The 22,474-nt window shown below is 45.2% G+C and overlaps 1 protein-coding gene across 2 annotated transcripts in view; it reads right to left on the bottom strand.

Annotated features, from left to right (window-relative positions):
* The window catches only part of whrna (whirlin a), an 85,661-nt gene that overhangs the window by 11,206 nt on the left and 51,981 nt on the right, over nt 1-22,474 (bottom strand). For both annotated transcript variants that reach the window (XM_062413023.1, XM_062413022.1), the window contains exons 4-8: nt 14,988-15,196; nt 12,776-12,812; nt 3,787-3,999; nt 2,286-2,507; nt 474-548 (exon numbers count right to left, since the gene is read on the bottom strand). In XM_062413023.1, the coding sequence (XP_062269007.1) occupies nt 474-548; nt 2,286-2,507; nt 3,787-3,999; nt 12,776-12,812; nt 14,988-15,196 (756 nt within the window). The remainder of the gene's footprint in view (nt 1-473; nt 549-2,285; nt 2,508-3,786; nt 4,000-12,775; nt 12,813-14,987; nt 15,197-22,474) is intronic.

The raw sequence follows: 22,474 nt of genomic DNA, 5'->3' as shown, positions 1-22,474 counted from the left end.
TGCTCGTTCACCTGAATCCTGCGTCCCCAGGTTCAAATGCAGGAAACTCAAAACCAAACAGTGAGATGAAAAAACACGGAAACATGAGCGGAGACATAATATGAGCATGAAAGAACATTTTTACCAAAGGAAAAAAAACAAGGTATGATTTGGGTGGTGGACTAAAAGCTTCCTGAGTGACCTTCCTCTCGCCGGCTGCTGCTCGGAATAAACCGGTGAGATCTTATGATGTCGCTTGTTGCTTTGTGAACTATCTGAATTTTGGTGACCTACTGTGCAAAAGAGAGGTGGCATCTAATGACCTGCTCTCCTCCCACCGAGCAGAGAAACAGATGAAGAAACCCTTGATCCTACAAAGATAGACGTGTTTTCACTCTGCCTGGTTCAAACTCAACCTCAGTTTCTCTGTGTCCCCCCCCCCCCCCCCCCCTCATCAATTCTCTCCCCCGTCGTCTCTATCCGGCCGAGCTCACCAGAGAGACGTCGGTCAGCAGAGTGTTCAGACTCTCCGGAGGATCCTTCCCATTAGTCTCTACCACGCTGTCGTTCTACAGGAGCAAGGGAGAGACATGGAGGAGGAGGAAGAGGAAGAGGAGGAGAAGTGAAGAAGGGGGGGGGGGGGGGCGATGAGGAAAGGCAGAGGAGGGGGAGGAAGCAGAGAGACATTACAGTGAGCAGATGTTGCACACAGATGTGTGTTTATCCCAGAACAAATGCCAAATGAGATCTGGTTGATATTCAATGTCCACGTCGGATGAGAAAAGACGTCAATATCAGACTCAAAGTCCTAAAGTAAGGCAAGCAAATACACAAAGACACACTCACACTCACACACACACACACACACACACACACGCACACACACTCGGCTGTCAGGTCTTCAAAACCCACATGCTGAGAAATCGATTCAGGATCATCAGCTCAGTTCAAAGCAGGGTTTGGCAGCTCGGTCCCACCGGTGGAGACAAGGTGTGTCTGTGTGTGTGTGTGTGTGTGTGTGTGTGTGTGCGTGTGTGTGCGTGTGTGTGTGTGTGTGTGGGGGGGGGGGGACATTGCCCTGAATTCAAGTCTGTCGCTGAAGAAAACAAAAAAACAATCACTTCAGATTAATTACCCCTCGACGCTGCACGGGGAGCAATTACAGACAGTTTAGTTATCAGGAGAGTTCATCAACTGTTTAACACGTGCAGACGCCGCCCTGCACAGTGAGCAATCAGAGTGTGTGCGTGTGTGTGTATGCACGTGTTTGTGTGCATGTGTGTGTGTGGGTGTGTGTGAGAGTATAAGTTATGTTGTGGGGACGTAAAACAGTTCAGACAGTCACATTGTGGTGATTTGTCTTCATGATGGAGTCAAATAACAAATCCCCATAATGTTAATATTTAAGTGTCAAGGTGTAGACATGTTAAGTTTAAAGTTAGTTGGTTGTCCACAGTTAATGGAAGTCCATGCGAACCCATCTGGTGTGTGTCTGTGTGTGTGGGTGAATAATACTTCCGTAGAGAAAGGACGAGGGAGAGGTCGTAACAACACAACAAGTGTTAGGATTCTGAATTCTTAACACCTCAGACTGAGGAGTGACTCATCACTTTGTGCAAAATAACAACTGCTCCTTTCAATGTAAAAATAAGAAGAAAGAGAAGAAAGAGAAAACAAAACACTCCAAACAAAGTCACGGCAAAAACAGAAAACCAAGGACTGAGGTAAAGTGTGTGTGTGTACGTGTTACACAACTTCCCACAGTTAACAACCCTCTGCTCTCGTGTGCAGGTTTGTGTTTGGAAAGCACTCAGCGATTCCTACCTCCATCATATCTATGAGCCACAGCAGTCTTTCCTACAAAGGGGGAGGCGAGGGGGGGAGGTTTTTTTGGGGGGGGAGGTGAGGTGGCACAAAAACACAAACCCATCAAACATCAGCAGCCTTTTCAATCTGAACAGGAAGGCAGTGAAACGTAACGTGGTTCAGCCCGAGGAAGAGTCCACACAGAGAGAGAGAGGGATCTGTCCTGCAGCAGAGTCTGCTATAACCCATGAAAACACACACCACACTGGCCTTGTTCTCCTTCTCACACACACACACAAACACACACACAGACACACAGAACCAAGGAAGGAGAGGACAACAAAGCATAGAAATCGAGAGGAAGGGAGCCAGGTTAAACTGTTGCTTCACCTTCATTCAGGAAAGAAAAACCTCCAACGATTGCAGCAGCGGGGAAAATGAATCTGAACCCGAGCGAGAGGTAAAGACAAATGATGAGGAGATGAATGAAAAGGCCGTACCCGTGCAGAGCTGAGGGTGGTGTTGGTCATGAAGCTGGCGGAGGACGAGTTCAGGGTGTCGGGGTAGGACACCATGGACAGGGAGTCGTGCTGCGGCGCCGCCCCCCCGGCTTTGCCCTGCCGCGCCTTCAGGGCCTGGATCTCCCGCCGCAGCACCATCCCGTCGAAGCACTCCAGGTCCTGGGGGGCGACCAGGCCTCGCACCTCGGACAGCAGAGAGAACTGAGGGGGGGGGGGGGGGGGGGGATGGAGTCGAGGTTTAAACTCTTTAGACCTTTTTCTAAACTGACCAGGGATACTTTCTTTTTAATCACATGTTGGTTTTATCCTTCAATTATCTCTATAAACACATTCTTCATGTGGAGGTCAAGATTTAAATTGATCTGAATTCCTATAAGATAAATAATGATAATATATCATAGTATTATTATATCATTTTAATTAGTTTTACTTCTACAAGGCACTGATTCTTCATTCACTCTGCATACACTTTATATTTATATATATTGATTATAACATACCTTAGTACTGTACTGGATATATACACTTATATTTGAGTCTTAACACTCCATTGTTGTATTCTCTGTACTCTATTATGTGCTGTTGTTCTTTTATCCTGCAGCGAGCCGGGAACAATGATTTCCTCTGGGATTCACAAAGTCTTTTCTTATCTCATCGCTTCTTGGCCGTCGCCCCGGAGGCTAATTCGTCGATAGCTGATGGGCTCAGAGACGGATCCTTTATAAACCTGGATTAAATTGAACTTTAATCACGACTGAACTGACAAGTAACTGAGAAAGTTGAAGTTAAATAACGTCCGAGACTCCGGAGCCACGATCAGGACAGAGTTCTCTGTTTGAATCTCACTTTCCTCGATCATAACAGTTGTTCTTCAAGGTGGAGAAATGAGGCCGTTTAAACTTTATAACCTCATCATCAAACTTCCTTTGTGTTTGAGGAACAGTTTAATATCTTTTCTTTTCTCTTTAGAAGTGTGATAGTTAAAGGAAGAAGAGGGGACGGTTCTATTTACGACCTTTGGTGATAAATCTGGAGAACCGGGTGTTCTGTATTTTATGGTGACTTGAAGAACAACTTGGGTTTAACTCATTAAAACGGAGCAGGATGGAAGGATCTAAATTTAAATGATCGTGATCCAAACTTTGATTTTAGACAAACTACTGCTGAACAATATAAAGAACTGAACCAGGAACGGTAAATCCGGTTCGAGGCAGCTGTGCTCCTGACAAATTGGAAAATAAAAAGCTTTGGATTTATTGTGTTCGTATAAGGTGAACTACAGCAGACAGTGAGAAACACTTTCAGGTGGCCGAGGCGGAAGCAAAAACAAAACCTAACTGTGAGCAATCGACAAATAGGCAGAGAACGAATCTCAGAAAGAATCTCGAGAATCATCAATTCAAACTGTACACACACAGATTCCTGCAGAGAAAAATCAATTCCCTCATCGTCCTTTTTCTGTCTCGGAGGAACTTCTTACTTTGGCGTGAGTGTTGAGGAGCTCGAACAACGCCATGACCAGCTGCTCGGCGCCGATGTGCCCGTCCCGGTACTCCTCCACGTAGTAGACCATGGTCTGCCGCTCCACCTCCGTCAGCAGGTGGCGGGCCTGCTCCTCCAGCATGGCCCGGGACTGGTTCACCAGGCTGGACAGGGTCACCTGCGAGCCCGCCACGCCCTTATAAAACCCGGGCTGTAGAAGATGGGAGAGCAGGAGAGAAGAAAAAAAAGACAGGAGAGATGGAGACGTTAATGGAGTTTTACTGCTGATTCAGATTTCTTATTCATGAGGTTTTCTTTTAGGAGGTGATGGAGAGAGGAATAGAGTGAGGAGGTCGAGGGGAGGTGAGGGAGAGGAGCTGCAGCAGCGGTAAAATGAGGATGATGGTGGGAAGGAGGAATTAAAAATCAGAAGAGGATGAAGAGGGGAAGAAGAGATGGATAACAGGAGGAAGAGGAAGGTTCGAACATGTCATTTCAACATACAGGAGTCAGCGGAACATGTTGTGATGGATAAATACCAATAAAAGTTCACATGTTCATTTGATTTGATTTGAAATATTCTATATTTACCAGAGCCTGTCCGATTTATCAATCAGCCGATAACAACGTCCGATTTGATCTTTTGAAGTCATATTTGTATTTATCATCTTTTATTTAACAGATCTATGTTTATATCTCCAACAAACATTCATTCTCTATATTAAAGTTCTATATAGTTGGTTGTTCTTGTGTTTTCTTTTGATTTAATTATTTCCAAATCCCGATTGAACAGCAATTTGTTATTGCCCGTTAGCTCCAAGATTTGTTGGCGAGAGGAACATCTGGACAAACAGTAATTCAGGTGCAGTGTCCAGTTTGAGAAAAGGCCTAGAGGTGTGTGTGTGTGGGGGGGGGGACAAAGGAACGTTGAAAGAAACAGAACAGGATCTTAAATCACGCCCACATGCAGTGAACTGAGCATCAGTCTTTTTATCCCAGGTGTATAAATGATCCGGCTCCTTCCTGCTGCTGCACCTTCACCCGTCATCATTAGAGCCGAGCGGTGCCGACACCACAAACCCTTCACACAAGTCAGAGTTTTTTTTTGTTTCTTTGCCAAATCACACACACGACTCTTCAGAATCTGTCACTATCACTTCCTCTCTGCACATGTGATCCTTTCTTTCCTCTCGCCGCCTCTGCCTCTCGTTTATCTGCTCGTTAGCACGCCGCTCGTCTCTAATTAACTCCTCAATCAAAGGCAGCGCTTCAAAGACACCGCTGCGGGGGGGCGGCTCCGTGTCTGCCTGCGTTCACCAGACGAGGAAACAGGAGGAAGAAGAAGGCCCCCGGCGTCGTCGTCTTCCTCACCCCGCCCCCCCCTCTGAGCCTTCTCCTCATCCTCAGCTCTTCATCGTGGCCCTCTTCCGACTGCATTATGGACGGTACTTGTTCCAGGTGTTAAATACTCAAGGTGAACCGCGGTGCTACCCGGCTCGCATCCTAATCACCTCAGCTCCTTCCATGAGAGTTCCTCCGATGCACCCGTGACCCGGCTGCTTAATTCAAGAGCGAGCGTGGAGTGAGCGTGTGTGGGGGGGGGGGGGGGGGGGGTGTGTGGGGCTCCGGGCACTCCCTGTCATATTAGAGGGCAGATTGACACTTGGGGGAGTTAATGAGATCGGTCGTCTCTCAACTGGAGAGGGACACCTGCAGCCTCCTGCTGATGAGGCCTGAGGACGAGCGGAGGCCGTTCCACCGCAGCACCACGATGTTGCCGATTCCAGATGTTGAGTCAGCCTGCGGCCGGGGGGGTTTTCAAATACCAGATAAACTGATTGGCCCTTTTATCCCTGCCACCGACAAACAACAGCCGTCGACATCCAATCGATAAAGAGCAAATCAGATAAAAGCCAAATCAAAATCCCCGGCTGCGTTCGGACCTGGAAATGTCACGAGCTCCATCTCTGCCCCGGCTTGACTCGATTTAACCAAACAGAAGCTGAGATGAAGTTAAGAAGACGTTTTCCCAATAGATACAAAGCTCTTCTCCCCTGTGTTGTGTGGACTTACACTTCCATTAGCCTCAGCTTTCACTCCTGGAACACACAGACCTGCTTCCCTCTGCTGCCCTGAGGGTCACACACACACACACTGCTGGTGCTCCTCCAGTGAAATCACATATTGTTCCTCTAATATTCCAATAAGAGGTGATTTAATTGTGATGTTTACATGAGTTGCTTCATGTGTTGACTTTTCCTGTTTACATGTTTCAGAGCATAGAGCATAGATTATGGTTTTCTACTTGTTTACACGTCGTAAGTTGGATTTTATAACGTGATTAAGACGTTTACATGTCTACATAATGCCCCAGAACAATCCACGTGTGTTAATTTGATTATTTCTTATTCCAAATATGACCTTATCCGGGTGTAAGGTCGTGGGAAAATGTTGTTTACATGCCAGAGTCTTAAAGTTAAACATATTCTCCACCTGTTCTATTAAGTGTGATGTATTTCTGCTTTGTGTCCCGTGCTACACTAATAATGATTCAGATAATGAGTCATCAACAAATGCTGAAGCACCCGAACAGACCGGTGCACAACAGTAATCACAGAAAGTGCCCAGAGGGTGTTTGTGTGTTTGTTTCTAATCTTTCTCACCAGAGTGGAGTTTCTCTTTTATTTCTCGGCTCCCTGCTCTCGACCTGCAGCTTAAGCCCTTTTCTCAGAAAATATAAAAACAGGATGTGGAAAATCACAAGAGGAAAAAGAAGCTGTAAAAAAAATGGATTGAAGCACAGATTGGGTTTGACCTCACTGGGCAGATGTTGATACTGGGACCTGAGGAGGAACAGCTCTGTCATGTGGTTCAGAACCACTGACACATTCCAACCACAGACATGCTTCCTGCTTCACTGGCTCTGTGCACAAGGTTAACTCCAACATCACCAGACACAAAGCTGCTCCTCAAGGAAACAAGAGCTCATCTCTGACAGTGTGATCAGCTTGGGTTCACTCACTTCTCCTTCTGCATAGAGCGAATACATGTCAAGGACGGCAGGGCATAAATTAAACATTTTAGATATTAATAATTCAATATTTCACTATCAAACACAAAAGGTTGACCTCCGCACAACATTTGATTTGCTGCACAAAGATTGAATGTGTGCAAACATATTTTTCATCGCAATCCATCATAGTGGTGAGTCAACTGGTCCCAGACTAACAAAACCATCAGCCACCCCAGTATCACGTCTGGAAACTGGAGTTGCAGAGGAGGAGGAGAAACCAGGACATTAACCATGGCCTAGTTTGGACCAAATTCCAAATTTACCAGTTTTCAAAATAAAATATGAACTGAAATGACAACATGGGAGCTTTAGACTCAGAAAAGTCTGAGCGAGACCAAACATTCATCTTGTTAAAGTGACGAAGCTGCTGCTGCTGCTGCTCGGGGACTTGAACCAACATCTCTTTAGAGACACAACTTTCATAGGCTCCATAAATCGTCATCACACTCACTGTCAAAGTATTTCTAAAGTATTTAAACTGCTCCTCAGCTCTCTGCAACAGCTGACGTGCCTTCTTCTCTTTGTTTACTCTGAAGGGTGTGTGTCTCTGTGTGTGTGTGTGTGTGTATGTGTGTGTGTGTTTGTGTTTGGATGGTTGCTGCAATTTTCTTGGTTCCATCAGTGCGCATCACTGCAGAGGAAGTGCAGCTCCCAAACTTAAAGCTCTGTAATCTTCCCATCGAGATTGGTGAAAATCTCTCCGTGTGTGTACACAAACAACAAACACACACACATTCAGCTTTGACTGACACTCTGTACATTTTCTTCAACGCAGCCTCAACCTTGTTTCTCAGTTTAATCCGATGTAATGCAATAAACCGTGTTTGTCAAACAGAAGCAATATTTACCTTCGTAATGGGCAGTAACACAATTTGTCGTCTCTTAAAACAACATTCACTCGTTGTAGATCTTTGCCCAAATGGATGATGGGAGTTACCGTGTGACCTTTGCTTCATTAATTAGCTTAGTGGTCGGGGTTTGGCCTTCCGGGCTGCAATTGCAGGACGGAGGGAGAGAGGAGGGGCATGATTGTGTGATTGTGTAACCCTGCAAGTGTTTGTGTGTGTCCGCAGGCACCAGCCGGCCGAGAGATGACAGGAGGATGCAGACAAATTACGAGATGAACACAAACCTCTGCTGCTTGTTTAAGCGGCACAGTCACATCATTCAGAGAGAGATTAATATTAATGGCGAGGACGTATTGACACAGTGTGAGGTTCCCGGTGTGTGTGTCCACTTTGTGTGTCTCATGTGGAGGAGCTGCAGGGGCGTGAATTATCTCCCCCCCCCCACTGTCAAGCCCTAAAGCCCTACTGCTACACATATGTCCAACTTGATGCCCCTCGTTTCTCCTTTTCTTCTTCTGTGTGTGTGTGTGTGTGTGTCTCGCTCACACACACACAGGGACAGTATCATACATTAGACGCCCCCCCCCCCCCCCGCTCGTCCTTTAGATGTCCTGCTTCGTTCTGAGCTTGCACATTTCTTTATTTCCTCCACCTTGGTTTCTGAGAGATTTCTTCTGATAAAGCTGATGAGCGATGGCTGCAACAAAACAGGGTTATGTCTTCTTTTTAATAAACACCATCTAAAAATCTGTATTCCGTCTCATGCAGTGCCAGAGGGGTTGAGGTCGGACCAGGCTACATTCTACAGTGAGATAACTATAGCTGCGTGCCGGTTCAGAGACGGTCTACGTACCAGCTTGTCCTGAAGGCTGTCGTCCAGCCGGAGAGTTTTCAAGGCCCTTGGTACTTTTGGCTGTTTGAATGAGTTAAGAACATTTAAAAGAAAAAAGTTTGTCAATGAAAAGCAATGAATCCGGGGATCAGAGCCTTTGTTGTTCGGGGGAAAGAGAGGACGCTTTTAAAAGGAACACTTTTTAACAGGGACACTCGAGCTGTGAGGGATTCGCTTTTAAAAGCAGCCGCTAAATTGAGACACAGTTCAAGTCCTTATGTTCGTGTCAGAAGACGTAGGGATCTTATGAATTCTGCATTTTGTGTAGCAGGAAGTGAGAAATAACCACACAATTTAGTGGGTGGTATCAGGGGGTATCTTCATGGTAACACAACTAAAACACTGAAGCACAAACACAAGATTCTGACTCGTGTTCAGGCTCGACAACATCACTCAGAACTTCAAGGGTCGATAGTTACATCAGCAACAACCACGAAGATCAAACGCTTCTCATGTGGAAACACATGAAACTACACAGTTTACATCCAAAGGCTTCATCGAACATCAAGGTCAGCTTGAAGGACAAAGGGTTTGAAATGGACACACAGCGTGAATCCGTTCAGCTGACACTTTAATAACAGTCGGCAAACATAAGCACCACATGAGCCGGAGGAATGAAGGGATGAGACGATAGGTTACAGCCACAAATGGACAGAAGAGGACAGGGAATAACCGTGTTTACGGATTTTCTGCCGTATGTGGTTTATCCAACAAGATTGCAAGTAGCCCTCCCTGTGTTCTATCCAACCATCCATCCATCTATCCATCCATCTTTCCATCTATCCATCCATCTTTTATACTGCGTATTCTTTAGAGTTTCCCGGGGAGCTAGAGCCAAACCAACCCCAATCTAGGAAGAAGTCAGAGGAACCAGGAGAAAAGCCACTCAGATAAAGGGATTCAAACCGAGAACCTTCTTGCTATGATGCAACATTTCCAAAAATCATATGAAAATGACCTTTAATTACCTTTTTCCTTGGTGTTTTAATTTCTGTTCTGTTTCTAAGAACTTCAAGCAGCAGGTGAAATCAAATCCAGAGTCAAGTTAAAACTCGACTTTTTTCCCCTTTTAATTAAATATTCAACTTGAATTCTTTTGTAATGCTTGATTCCCCTTCTCAGTGTTAATGGCTGATACATAAATACCCTCCTCCCAGAAGCAATTAGAGCTTTTTTCAATGAAACAGCCAAATTGCTGCAAATGCACTTGTAAACTTTTAAAACTGGTTAATTAAAGTTCTCTGGACTTTAACAACAGAACAGAAAGCCTGACAGGCGTTCTGCAGAGACCCTCTGAGGTTCGTGGTTTGTTTTCCTGAAAAGAAAATTCATTTGAAAAACAACCTCCCCTCAGATTACTCTCACAAATCAAACGCTGGCCACTTTGAAAAGCAGAGAAGAAAGAAAACCTCACAAACACAAGCGCCGAGGCTCGGGAGAGTGATTCTCTGTGAACGTGTCTCAGCGGCTCACAAAGGTTATTGATCCTCGGCTCAACGAGGACAGAAGCAAACAGCAGGAACATCAGAAGACATGTGTTTCTCTGCAGTCATCACAAATGTTGTGGTATCTGTGCATCTGTGGATCTGCAACTCCTCCTGCTGAGTGTGTGCATGTGTGTGGCTTTAATGCACAGACTTTGGAGGTGATTTCAAATTCCATTTGGAGACACACACCAGTCATGTTGCTTCTACATCAAAGGGGGGGTGATTGGGACCTCCGGACCTTTGTCACGTCACCTCCATTTCACACTGAACTGTGGAATTAAGTGGAAAAGCTAAACAAACAAAGCATTTCCCTTAAAAATGCTGCGGGTCCGAATCTGCACGGATTTTAAAAAAGTACAAAAACAATGTTTTAGAGGAGAAGTTTCATCAGACCAGTATTTCTGACCATCTTCAGTCTTTGGCCTCTGTACATTGTTAAATCCAGTTTGGGCCACAGCTGTGATGTGTCTCCTCTCACATTTCATCACAAAGAGCTGGACTTACATTATTTATGGGCACACACACACCGGATAAGACACTGGATTGGGAGGCGAGTGTCCTGCAAATCCCTGGAGAGGACAAAGGTGTCCAACGGGTAATCCATTCTCGGGGCTGACCAGTGGCGGCTGCTGGAGAGCGGAGGCATCTCCTCACACACGAGCAGATTGTCCAAGGTGCTGCAGAAATCCACAGAGGATATTATTCATGCACACGATGACCAGCCCCACTCGTATCGCAGTGTGAGCATTAGTGGGAGAATTAAATGAAATCTGTCCCCAACAGAAAAATGTCGGCATTGATCTTAAAGTCAAATGACTCTAAATTATATATAACTACTTTTTCCCTCTTGTGGTCGCACAATGAGTTTCTGCTGTCGAGTGGAAGAGGCATGGCGTCATTATATTTTTCACTTTCACTTCAAGCAGTATTGAATCTCAGCTCTGTCTGAGTCCGACTGTGTGGAGTTTGCATGTTTTAGCCTTTCTCTAGATTGACCATTGGTGTGAATGTGAATAGTTGTTAGTCTCTGTGTGTTTCCCCTGCAGTACGCTGGCTTACATCCAGGGTGGACCCCGCCTCAAGTCCCCCTACAACCCTTCAAGGATCAGCCTTATAAATAAATGCATGGACGGACTTCAAGGTGCAGCTGGATTACAAATAAAAGTCAAAGCAGAAACAGAAACAGGACGTGAAGTGATGGATGCAACTTGCTCTGAGGACAGAGACTCAAGTCCCAAGTCAGTGAACCAAGAATTCATTTTCAAGATGATTTTTAAAAAGGTAGAAAAGTTGCACGTCGCCCTCGACCAAGTAGACGAAACTTTAAAATGAACCGCAATTCATCCACACAGATGGGAGGCTCTGATAAATGAGCCCTTAGGTCAGTTTGGCACAAAGAAAGTAGTTCTCTCTGTGAGTGGATGGATTTGGCAAAAATCCTGCTGAGAAAAGCTCTGCAACGATTCTTACTGTTGGGTTTATTCCTGCAGAATTACTCTGTTACCTTCCAGCTTGTGATTAGATAGAAGTCGCCCCCCCCCCCGCCAACACAATCCATCTTAGTTTGTGTGTCTGAAAAGGGCACCTTCGACAAAGAGGTGCAGGTAATCACAGCCCCCCCCCGCTGTGCAAGCCAGTGGCCGCGCTACACAACCAACAGGTTTAAACCTACGTCTATAAATGACTTTGGCTGAATGAAGTTGTGCTCCCTTCTTTTTCAAAGTGCCTCCCACTTACATCTTCATTCACACTGATCTGCTTTACAGTGTGTTGCAACTTCCGTAATGAACAGCCAGCTCTCCCTTTCACCTTCCTCCCTTTCACCTTCCTCCCATCACCCCCCCCCCCCCCCCCCGCGTCTCCCTCGCCATCAGCTGCTGTCTCTTCCAACTTCCTTCTTCTTCTGTCCTCGTTGCATCGCGCTGCCTCCTGCTTCAAAGTCACAGTCAAAGTCGACGGTGAAGACAATGGAAGTGTGCGCTTGCTGGTGACAGCTGGAACAGGCCGGTCTTTGAAGATGTGATGGGTTTCCATACTCGTACATCTTCATTATCTCTGTCCACACGAGCATTTTGGCTCCTTCCCAGTTTGAATCCTCCAAACTAAAGCTCAATTTCATTATTCTGCGACAAATCTACGCCGTGGTCTGACAACTGGCAGACAGTAATTCCGGAATCTCCTGCTTGGCCTCACTCGGTGTAATGGTCGTACAGTCCATCTCCTCTGAGGCTTTAGATTGTCATGTTGAACAGAGATCTCTGCAGTCAGCTCACACACCTGAGACTCACAGACGATCCTATGGAAACAACCCACGAGTAGAAGAACAAACCAAACCGATGCACCGCTGTGTGAGACCCCAACATTCAAATCACTGCAGCAGCAGCTTCATTAGCATATCTGAAGGGTTGACAGTCCGGTCAGGAGCAACTGGAACCACAGCAGCAGCAGCTGAGAGGCACATTGTTCACTGATGTATAATTACAGTGCAGATTTTCTCCTTCAGCAGAGAAAAGCAGCCGATTCTCAGATTCAAGGAGCCGAAGCCAGCCAATGATCAATGAGCTCTTTGATGAATCCCGTGTCCGAGACGTCCACACAACAACACAACAACACTCAGGGACGTTGACAATAAGACAAGTAGAGTTACCTCAATTTATTGTGATTGTGTCTATTGTCGTTAATCTCACCTTTCCTGCTGCGGAGGCTCCTTGGTCCATCGAGAACCTGCAGAGACAAAAGAGAAGGAAAAATGTATTTAACTAGTTAATACGCTAACACATGACCAGCCTACAAACTCCAGCAACATTCCTATTGTGTGTTTTGCTGTGCATGAACAATATGTGTCTCTATAGCTGCTCTCGGACATGTGCTGAATCACTGGGATGTGTGTGTGAACGCAAAAGTCAGAGTAGGAGGCTCCGGACTTTCTCTGGAGCTTCTCCTGCCAGCCCAGTAGAAAATAATGTCAGAATGAGCCACAAAACAAGAACAATACAAATATCTCAATGCTGCACAAGTAGAGGCTGCAGAGGAAGACGTCAAGACAGATTTTGGTGATGAGGGACGACACCTGATCTCTGCAGTGGAATGAATATGTTCGGTTGGTGCCTTTGCCTGCTGCCCCTCCTCAGACCTTATTGCTCCAGGGATTTCCTTCTCTGTTGAGTCCGAGCCACAGAATCTCCTGCTGCTTCGCTCGTATGTGAAAATCAACCTCCGGAGAACATCCGGACTCAATTCACCAGAGTTCACGTCTGACAACAGCTTCTATGTGACCTGCGTCTGACCTGTGACCATCCCACTTCACAGTTTGAAGGTAAGAGGTTTGGATTGGATTAGATTTTGCGCTTACTTACACTCATACACCACAGCTTATTCATATTTTAGATCTTTCTGAAGCTTGGGAGGGAAAAGGGGATTTGAGATATCTTGACTGACGGCTTCTCATCTCTTGGAGCGTATTCCTCACTTATCACCGGCTGATTGATGCTGTGAATCTCTCAGATTTCAAATCTCCTTCATGTTTTTTAATTAATTTAACTCTCAAACACTGAAATGCACGACACAGACTTACACCAGCACACACACCCTGTGAATAAGGAGGTATTTTAAAACGTGGGTCATTTTTTTCCCCGGGTCTATATTTCGGCTCGAGTGAATCGACTCCACCGGATGTAAATTACACCCGAAAACTAATAGGCTCTAAATCCAAATCCATCCAGTTAATGCTACAAGTCAGAGTGTTGCCTTCAGGGGCCACAAATAATGAAAAATATACAATTAAACCAGAGTGTGAACCACGACGCATTGAACTCAGCATGCAGACCTGTTCAGGGATTCAAACCCAATCTGCCCTGTTGACTTTCAAGAGCATCTCAGTTTCTAATTCTCTTTTCTCAGTGGATTTTAAGGCTGAAAAGAGAAAATGGTTATTTCAGAGACACAGAGTCGGTTCTGGTACATGCTCCAGTTCTACCTGCTTCTTGCTTTCTCAGCTCTGCTTCATAAATAAAACATGACACTCACATGACAGGGCTTTTCTACTGGATGCTGCAGAACGTGATTGTTGATGTAAACGTTAAATAGACGGTTTTAAAGCCTTGTTCGGTTCAGAGACTCAGAGAAGAATTACCGGCTGTGACTCGTCCTTTTGTTCCTTCGGGTGTTTTTGAGCTGATGAGAAAAATGAGTCCAGTGTTTACATCCGACTTTAATTTGGTTGTTGGGGATCACGTCTACAATCTGATCACAAAAGACGGTTAAAGACCTCGGTGTCGACTTTACTCCACGAGAGAGAAGATGATGTTCTGAAGGTTCGACTCGTTATCTCTGTGAAGTCTTTGTTTTTCCAGCTGCATTAAAGGGTCAAGCTTCTGTTTTGTACTGGGACCGAGACGTCTCACACAAAGAGCCTTGATGGAAAACACACACTAGAGCCACAACACAACTGCAAAGGCTACACAACAACAAAAACCACAACCTAACAACAAAACTCCAAAAGAAACGACGAAAGTGACAACAAAATCCTATCCCTAACCCAAAAATCAACAACAGCAAAAGTTACACAGCCACAACACATTCACAAAAGCCACGCAACGGTAACACAACCACAACTAAAGTGAGCAATATAGGATGTTGGAAATAAAAGGAGCATCGTAAATTTCTACATTTCAAGTAATTAACTCGGCTCGTTGTCCACATCCATTGTTTAAGTTATGTGGCTTGTGGTTGTGTTGTGGATGTTTTAGTTGTGTTGTCACTTTTGCATTCATCTTTTTCACTGATGTGTTTGTGTAAAACATGTCGGCCATCACACTTTTGAGCCATATTATAATATGACGTAGTAGAAATGTGGAGTTTCAGGACTTGGTGCATATTTCCGGGCTGAATGAAACTCACCCTACGACGCTGCTGTTGGCCGAACTCTCCCCGATCAGCGAGCTGGCGATCCACTTGGTCTCCCCCACCACCGTCCTGGCGTGCGGCAGGCGTCCCACGTCCTTCACCGTCATCATCAGGTGCCGCGAGGACTTCAGGACCCGGACGGCCTCGTCGTGAGGGATGCTCAGGAAGCTGCGGCCGTTCACCTCCAGGATCTGGTCGCCCACCTGCAGGGAGGGGAGGGAACAGAAAGGCATGGAGGGCGGGGCTGAGCGAGGACCTGAGGGGGGTGCGGGGAGAGACTGTGGCATGCGCGGGTTCGTAGATCCAGGGTCAGTGATAGGACATGTGACGGATGGAGGTGGTGGAGGTGTGTAAAGACGATCAGGGATCAGAGCACGATCAAAAAGACGGTTCCTGGTTGAAAGCTCTGCCTCTCCCGGGCGAGCAAGAGAACAGAAATAACTACACAAAGATTAAAGTCTCCTCTGCTCCCTGACAGGTTCAAGACCAGAGGTGTTTAATATGTAATTTCATTCTCTGGAGGGGCCGAGCCTGGAGGCAGGGAGAGTATAATGACTGTATCCATACTAAATGCCACCTTGGAGGAGGTCAGCTGTCTGAGGCGTGTCAGAGAACCTCATCGTCACCGAGCTGAAACCAAACAGAGCGACTGGTTTCCTGCTCCCACCGACGTCTGCCACTTCGTCTCAATTACATGAGATCAACACGTTCTGACACGTGTGAATGACTGCTGATATCTGTCCATCTGTCTATCTATATAACTATCTATCTGTCAATCAATCTATCCATCTGTCTAACTGTTCATCTATCTGTCCATCTATCCATCTGTATATCTATCTGTCCATCTATCTATCTATCTGTCCATCTATCTATCTATCTATCTCTCCATCTATCTAACTATCTGTCCATCAATTTATCCATCTCTCTATCATCTATCTGTCCATCTATTCATCCATCTATCCATCCATCTATCTACCTATCTGTCCATCTTTCCAACCATCTGTCCATCTATCTATCTATCTGTCTGTCTCTCCATCTATCCATCTGTCTATATATTTATCAGTTCCAGAAATCTCCCTATTCTTGCTTCCATCATTCCTCCATTAATTCCTCCATCTATCTACCCATCAGTCCATCTATCCATCCATCTATCTATCTATCTGTCCATCTATCTATCTATCTGTCCATCTATTCATCCATCTATCCATCCATCTATCTACCTATCTGTCCATCTTTCCAACCATCTGTCCATCTATCTATCTATCTGTCTGTCTCTCCATCTATCCATCTGTCTATATATTTATCAGTTCCAGAAATCTCCCTATTCTTGCTTCCATCATTCCTCCATTAATTCCTCCATCTATCTACCCATCAGTCCATCTATCCATCCATCTATCTATCTATCTGTCCATCTATCTATCTATCTGTCCATCTATTCATCCATCTATCCATCCATCTATCTACCTATCTGTCCATCTTTCCAACCATCTGTCCATCTATCTATCTATCTGTCTGTCTCTCCATCTATCCATCTGTCTATATATTTATCAGTTCCAGAAATCTCCCTATTCTTGCTTCCATCATTCCTCCATTAATTCCTCCATCTATCTACCCATCAGTCCATCTATCCATCCATCTATCTATCTATCTGTCCATCTATCTATCTATCTGTCCATCTATTCATCCATCTATCCATCCATCTATCTACCTATCTGTCCATCTTTCCAACCATCTGTCCATCTATCTATCTATCTGTCTGTCTCTCCATCTATCCATCTGTCTATATATTTATCAGTTCCAGAAATCTCCCTATTCTTGCTTCCATCATTCCTCCATTAATTCCTCCATCTATCTACCCATCAGTCCATCAATCCATCCATTAATTCCTAGAATCTAACTTTGTATATATCCCTCTATCTATCTCTTCATCCCTCTCTCTATTCATCCTTCTCTCTAACCAGCCGTACATGTATCTTTACATCACGTGTTATGGGTTATTAAAATATGACCTCAACAGAAAGATGAGGATCAGAGGAGCAGAGTGAAAGTCACGGAGCAGAAACTGTTAAAACAAATAGTCCCAGAAATGTAAGTAAATGCTCTGGGTAGAGAAACGCTCTGAGGTAGTTCGGTCACATTATTGCTTCACACACGGAAGCAATAAAGTGACCGATTAATTCTCCTTAAATATGTTGAAGCAAGAAAAACCTGACAGTCACTTAGATTCTCCCTCGGAGCAGAAGCCGATTCCAATCAGACGCCAAGGACGTTCAGAAGCTCGTACCTTTCATTTATCAATCAATGCTAACAGCTCCTCAGCCGTCGGGACGCACACGGCGATGAACACTTCTGTGAGGACGAGCGGTGAATCCTCGGGGGCCAGAGAAAGATAACAAGCTGTTTGCTCCGGCTGGTTTCATGAGACAACTCAGTCGATACTCGGTGTCTTGAGGTTTTGACAGCGTCTGAAAACCTTGATGCTCAGTTCAGTGTGAGCTCAGATCGGTTGATCTCAGTTTCACATGGAAGGCTGTGAGGTGGAAGGCTGTGAGGTGAACACGGCAGAAAACAGACGATTAAGGCAAAATCCAAACGTGGCTTTGCGTGGAGTCCACCTCCCGTGAACTTTGACCCAAGACATTTGCTTCACATTCGTGTGTGTGCTCTTCAAGTTAGATTCCGTCAGTGCTCTCCAAAACAAGCGGACACTAAAAGAGCTGAATAAAGCAGCTTCATGTTGAAAATTAGCGTTTCTCTGACCCAACACGTAAGGAGGGCTCCAGCTGAATTATCTGATAACTTTAATTCTCATTTAATCGCTGGTGCTTTTATTCAAAGTGTCTAACAACTGAGGCACAATGAAGGAAAACCTTAAAGAAGTGTAACATTGAATTCAACATAAAATCCAGATATCTGATTTCCTAAATCCTTCATGGTTTGTAAAGTTAAAGGGTTATAAAAAGTGACTGGAAATAGTTTTGTACGTCCGTCTGACACTTGGCTGCTCACATCCTCCGACCGGGGGGTCGGGGGGGAGCGTTCACCTTTAAATGTGCAGCCAAGAAAAAGCTGGCGTGACCTGGGGATGAATATCTATACATCTTTAAACAGCCTGATGAAAAGCCCCTACCCCTCCGACTTCAACTACACAGAATATCTGAGGATATACCGCTCACTGGTCCAACACCACAGATATTTGTTCTGGATTATTGCCCAATAGACATGTTGATCAAATAAGTGTCCTTTGGTGTTGAAAGTATTTTTACTACAGACGTCACAAAGGTGTTAAAAAACCAATAATATGATCATAATAATCATATTCAGGATGCTGCCTCATCATACGTGTAACACGTGTGCTGTTCCTGCTTTGAGGAGTCGAAACGGAATATGCATTAGTTGATATGATGACAGAGCGCGATGATGTGCAGCATGAGAAGAAGAAACAGATACTGTTCAAAATAAATCCTCTCAGGTTGTTTCAATGCAGGAAATAAAGATGTGGATAAAGATTTATAGTTAGAAGCTGAGCGACTGACATAATGTTCATAAATAAGATAAAATAAAAACTGTATTGACCTCAAAAGTTGCACTATAAAAAAATGCATGTATGTAATTATGTATGTAAATTTCACAATAGTACACAATATTATACAAATATAAAACGGGTACACAGACATCTTTAGAACATTTTTGCCTGCACCGATTGTTATCGTTGGACCTGTTGCACTTGACGAATGAAAAGAGCTTAGATTCTGACTCTAATTACACGTTGATTCAGTTTTATGACCCGTGAGGCCCATTGAAAACCACACTATTAATTACAGAGGCAGGAAAGAGAGAGAAAGCTGCAGAATTAATCTTCCTCCGGATTTTCTTTGTTATTCTAATGACTCCGGACAGATCGCTCAATATGTCCAGAGCATGAACTCCCTCACAACTTATTCGTGGTGTTTTTCTTGCACTGAGAAGAAAAGGTGGTGCTGCTGCATCTCCTGCAGTCTTCACCTCAACCATCTTCCTCATCCTCCTCCACCTCCTCCTCTCCCTCGTTATATCTCCATTTGAGAGGAGATGGGCCCGGTCCGGAGTCCCAGGCACTTCATCTCTCATGATCAGTCTCTGCTCCGCACCAGAGGCGCCGTCGGAGAGCGCTGCATTCTGGGCAATTAGCCGACCACCAGCGCAGGCAGTGACGTCTATGATTAAAGCTTTAATCAATGCTGCTGATGGGTGATGATAATGCATTGTTCATGCAGGGCGGAGGCAGAGTGCAGTCACACGTCTCCCACAGCTTCACTCACATTCACTCAGTTATGAACTTGATACAAATATATAAAATCTGCAATAATAAACTCTGGAATATAAACTACAGAGTCAAGAACAGAACCAGGAACAAAACTTCCTCTCTCCGGTGCTGCCTCTGAAAAGAAAAGGATTCTGTCTCTTTGTTGACAGATTAAATGCAAATCAAAGTGCGTCTCTTGGCATATTGAGACGTGAGGAATCGAGTCCCTCGTCTTCTTCTCCTCTAATTGCCTCTGAAAATCAGATCTGGCTCCGTCCAGCTCGTGCGCGCGCGCGCGCTCTCTCTCTCTCTCTCTCTCTCTCTCTCTCTCTCTCTCTCTCTCTCTCTCTCTCTCTCTCTCTCTCTCTCTCTCTCTCTCTCTCTCTCTCTCTCTCTCTCTCTCTCTCTCTCTCTCTCTCTCTCTCTCTCTCTCTCTCTCTCTCTCTCTCTCTCTCTCTCTCTCTCTCTCTCTCTCTCTCTCTCTCTCTCTCTCTCTCTCTCTCTCTCTCTCTCTCTCTCTCTCTCTCTCTCTCTCTCTCTCTCTCTCTCTCTCTGTGTGATCACAGCCACACAGCAGCTCTGAGATCTGTGCAGTCGTGGATGTAATTTATGGCACCTGCATCATTGTACAGGCAACATAACCTCTGTTGTAAATCAGTGAATAAAACTGTTCATAGCAAGCAGCAGCTCCGATGATTCACGATACGTTGGCGTTACCTGTGAACTCTCACCGGGGAATCGAACGTTAATTATACAAGAAACAAGCACCATATGATTTGTATTCACTTTTTTAAAGTTGGTCTTCGTATCTGATGATGAAGTCTGATTTATCTTTAAAATAATAGATTGCATGGAGGAAGAGACACAAATCAAAGCGGCATTCTGGGGACTTTACCGCAGGAATCTTCTGCAGGTGATGGTAATAACATTCATCCGTACTGGAGCCGATCCCTGGTGACACTGGGCGAGAGGCGAGGGGCGAGGGAAGAGGGGCGAGGGGAGAGACTAGACGTGAAGCTCAAGCCTGCCTGGGTGCTGCTAACAACCCTTAATATTCATTATTATTAATATAACTGAAGTCTTTTCTTCTTGTGGAAGTGTATCGAGCACTTGATTACAACAACATCATGCAGCGTAGACAAATAATTACAAGACAAATTGCCACAATGTGCTGTGTGTGAAATATCTTATTCTGTGTCAGTGAATCCATAACTCATGTTTCCTCCTGTTGCTATGTACTGGAATCAGCCCAGTTAGTATTTGGAATGTGATTCATGGTTGTGTCGACTCTCAATCATAAATCGTGACCCGCGCCACTCGGACGGATTTCTCATTTCCATCATGTTCCCAGCGCGGCCACGTGTTGCTGGGATATCTGTGTGAGACGCCGCGGGGTGGGGGGGGGGGGGGGGGGGTGACAGCAGCCGGGAGGAGATGAGTGGACAGGCCATTACGCTCCCGTCGAATGGTCCAGCTCCGGCCTCCTGTGGCGCCATCAGGGTGATGAACAGCGTGGGTCGGACAGCTCAGGGCCGAGCGCCGGGGAACACACAGAGGAGGAGACAGAGGGAGGAGGTGGCAGCTCCTGACCGATGACTCCTGGAGCTAATTAGGAACGATGAGGCAGCTCCTTCTGGCTCCTTCTGGACTCACAAGCTTCCTTCTCCTTTCACGGGTCTCTCTCCTTCTTAGAGTTGCTCTATTTACACCCAGAATGTGTCACAAATTGTTGAGATATTATTCATATGGAGTGTATTTCACCAAGTAAAGTTCAGGAAGTGAAATCTCTCTCAAACAAATAAGAGAATCCTGCTCACAAACAAACAAACAGATCAACAAACTAACTTTCCAGCAGAGGTACAGACACAACACTCTTTACACACAATGCTTCACTGCAAACCTAGACGACCTTTGACCCTCAGACAAGCAGCTTTTCGGAGCTTACTTGCATCTTAGTGCCCAGTCGGTGACTTTCCACACAAACCCCCCGTGTGGTCGGAGGTGTGTAACCAGCTGTGACTCCCTCTCCAGCCATCGCAGCATATCTCACATCACAGCAGTGTTTAGAGCGGCTCAATCCCCCGAGTGACAGAGTGAGAAACAGTGTGTGGGCCCCGCCTTCCTCTGCCTGCCTCTCATACCACCCCCCCCCCATCCCTTGGCACCGGAGAGATTAGATATCGACGTGCAAGCATCCGTCCAACTCGTTGCATCTTCGCCGGTTGTGAGGGATCTCGAGGTCGTGGATGAGCCGAGAGGGGATGAAGGAGCCAAAGTCCGATTCACCGGGGAAGTTTTGAATCTTTAATTAGTTCCCTTAGCTCCTTTACCTCCACGTGCATTGTCTATTATTATCTGTTCGCTTCTTTAACCAGTCATTTCTTGATTTGCTATTTCCGTCGCGGAGCACCTTTCATTAAACAAGCGGCTATCTCTCTCCTCCTCCTCCTCTTCTCCTTCCTCCTCACCCTCCTCTTCTTCTTCCTCCTCAGCCTGAACCCACCAATTTTTCTTTCCTCTAATTATATTTCCTCACCTTTGTCCTCTCCTCTCCCAGCTCCCAGGCTCTTCTGCAGCTTTTCATCACCGGGGCATTTTACCACCATCCAATCCAGAAGCATGTCCTTAAAAAAATTCCCACCGGATAAGGTCACCACATTTTTCTAACTGACAAAAAACGGGCTCAGAAAAGCAGATAATTGCAACGGAGTGCAGGCGTCTGGATTCAAGTCACATTCTCTGAACGTTACGAATGTCCCAGTGTTTTTGAAATATGCAGAAATGAACATGTGTCACGTCAGCTTTACACCGTGTGGATAAAGAGTGAGTGGATCTGGTTTAATGGTTTTACTTTAATATTTTTAACTGAATTATACGTACGTACTTACTGGTCGAGCAGAACTAACATTATGGAAAGTTTGGGCGGCAAAGAAACAAAGTGAACAGTCCAAATTTACCTCTTAATATAAACACTGGTGATGATTCATCTTTAAATTGAATGACAGCAGATGTACTAAGTCTGGAAATAAGAGAATAAAATGGCTAAAAGGAACTGAATAGAAAAAGATTGAGGATCATCAATAACTTTTAGAGCTGAACTTTGGACTTTTATCTAAACGTTTCTCTCCGTTATTTCAATATTATTAATGTGCAAGACTGTTTTACTGTTTAATGGTTTCCTCTGTTTAAATTGTAT

Source organism: Platichthys flesus, chromosome 19 (genome assembly GCF_949316205.1).
Source record: "Platichthys flesus chromosome 19, fPlaFle2.1, whole genome shotgun sequence".
Taxonomy (NCBI): domain Eukaryota; kingdom Metazoa; phylum Chordata; class Actinopteri; order Pleuronectiformes; family Pleuronectidae; genus Platichthys; species Platichthys flesus.
The sequence above is the reverse complement of the archived record's forward strand: the minus strand, read 5'-3'. Positions and strand labels throughout refer to the sequence as shown.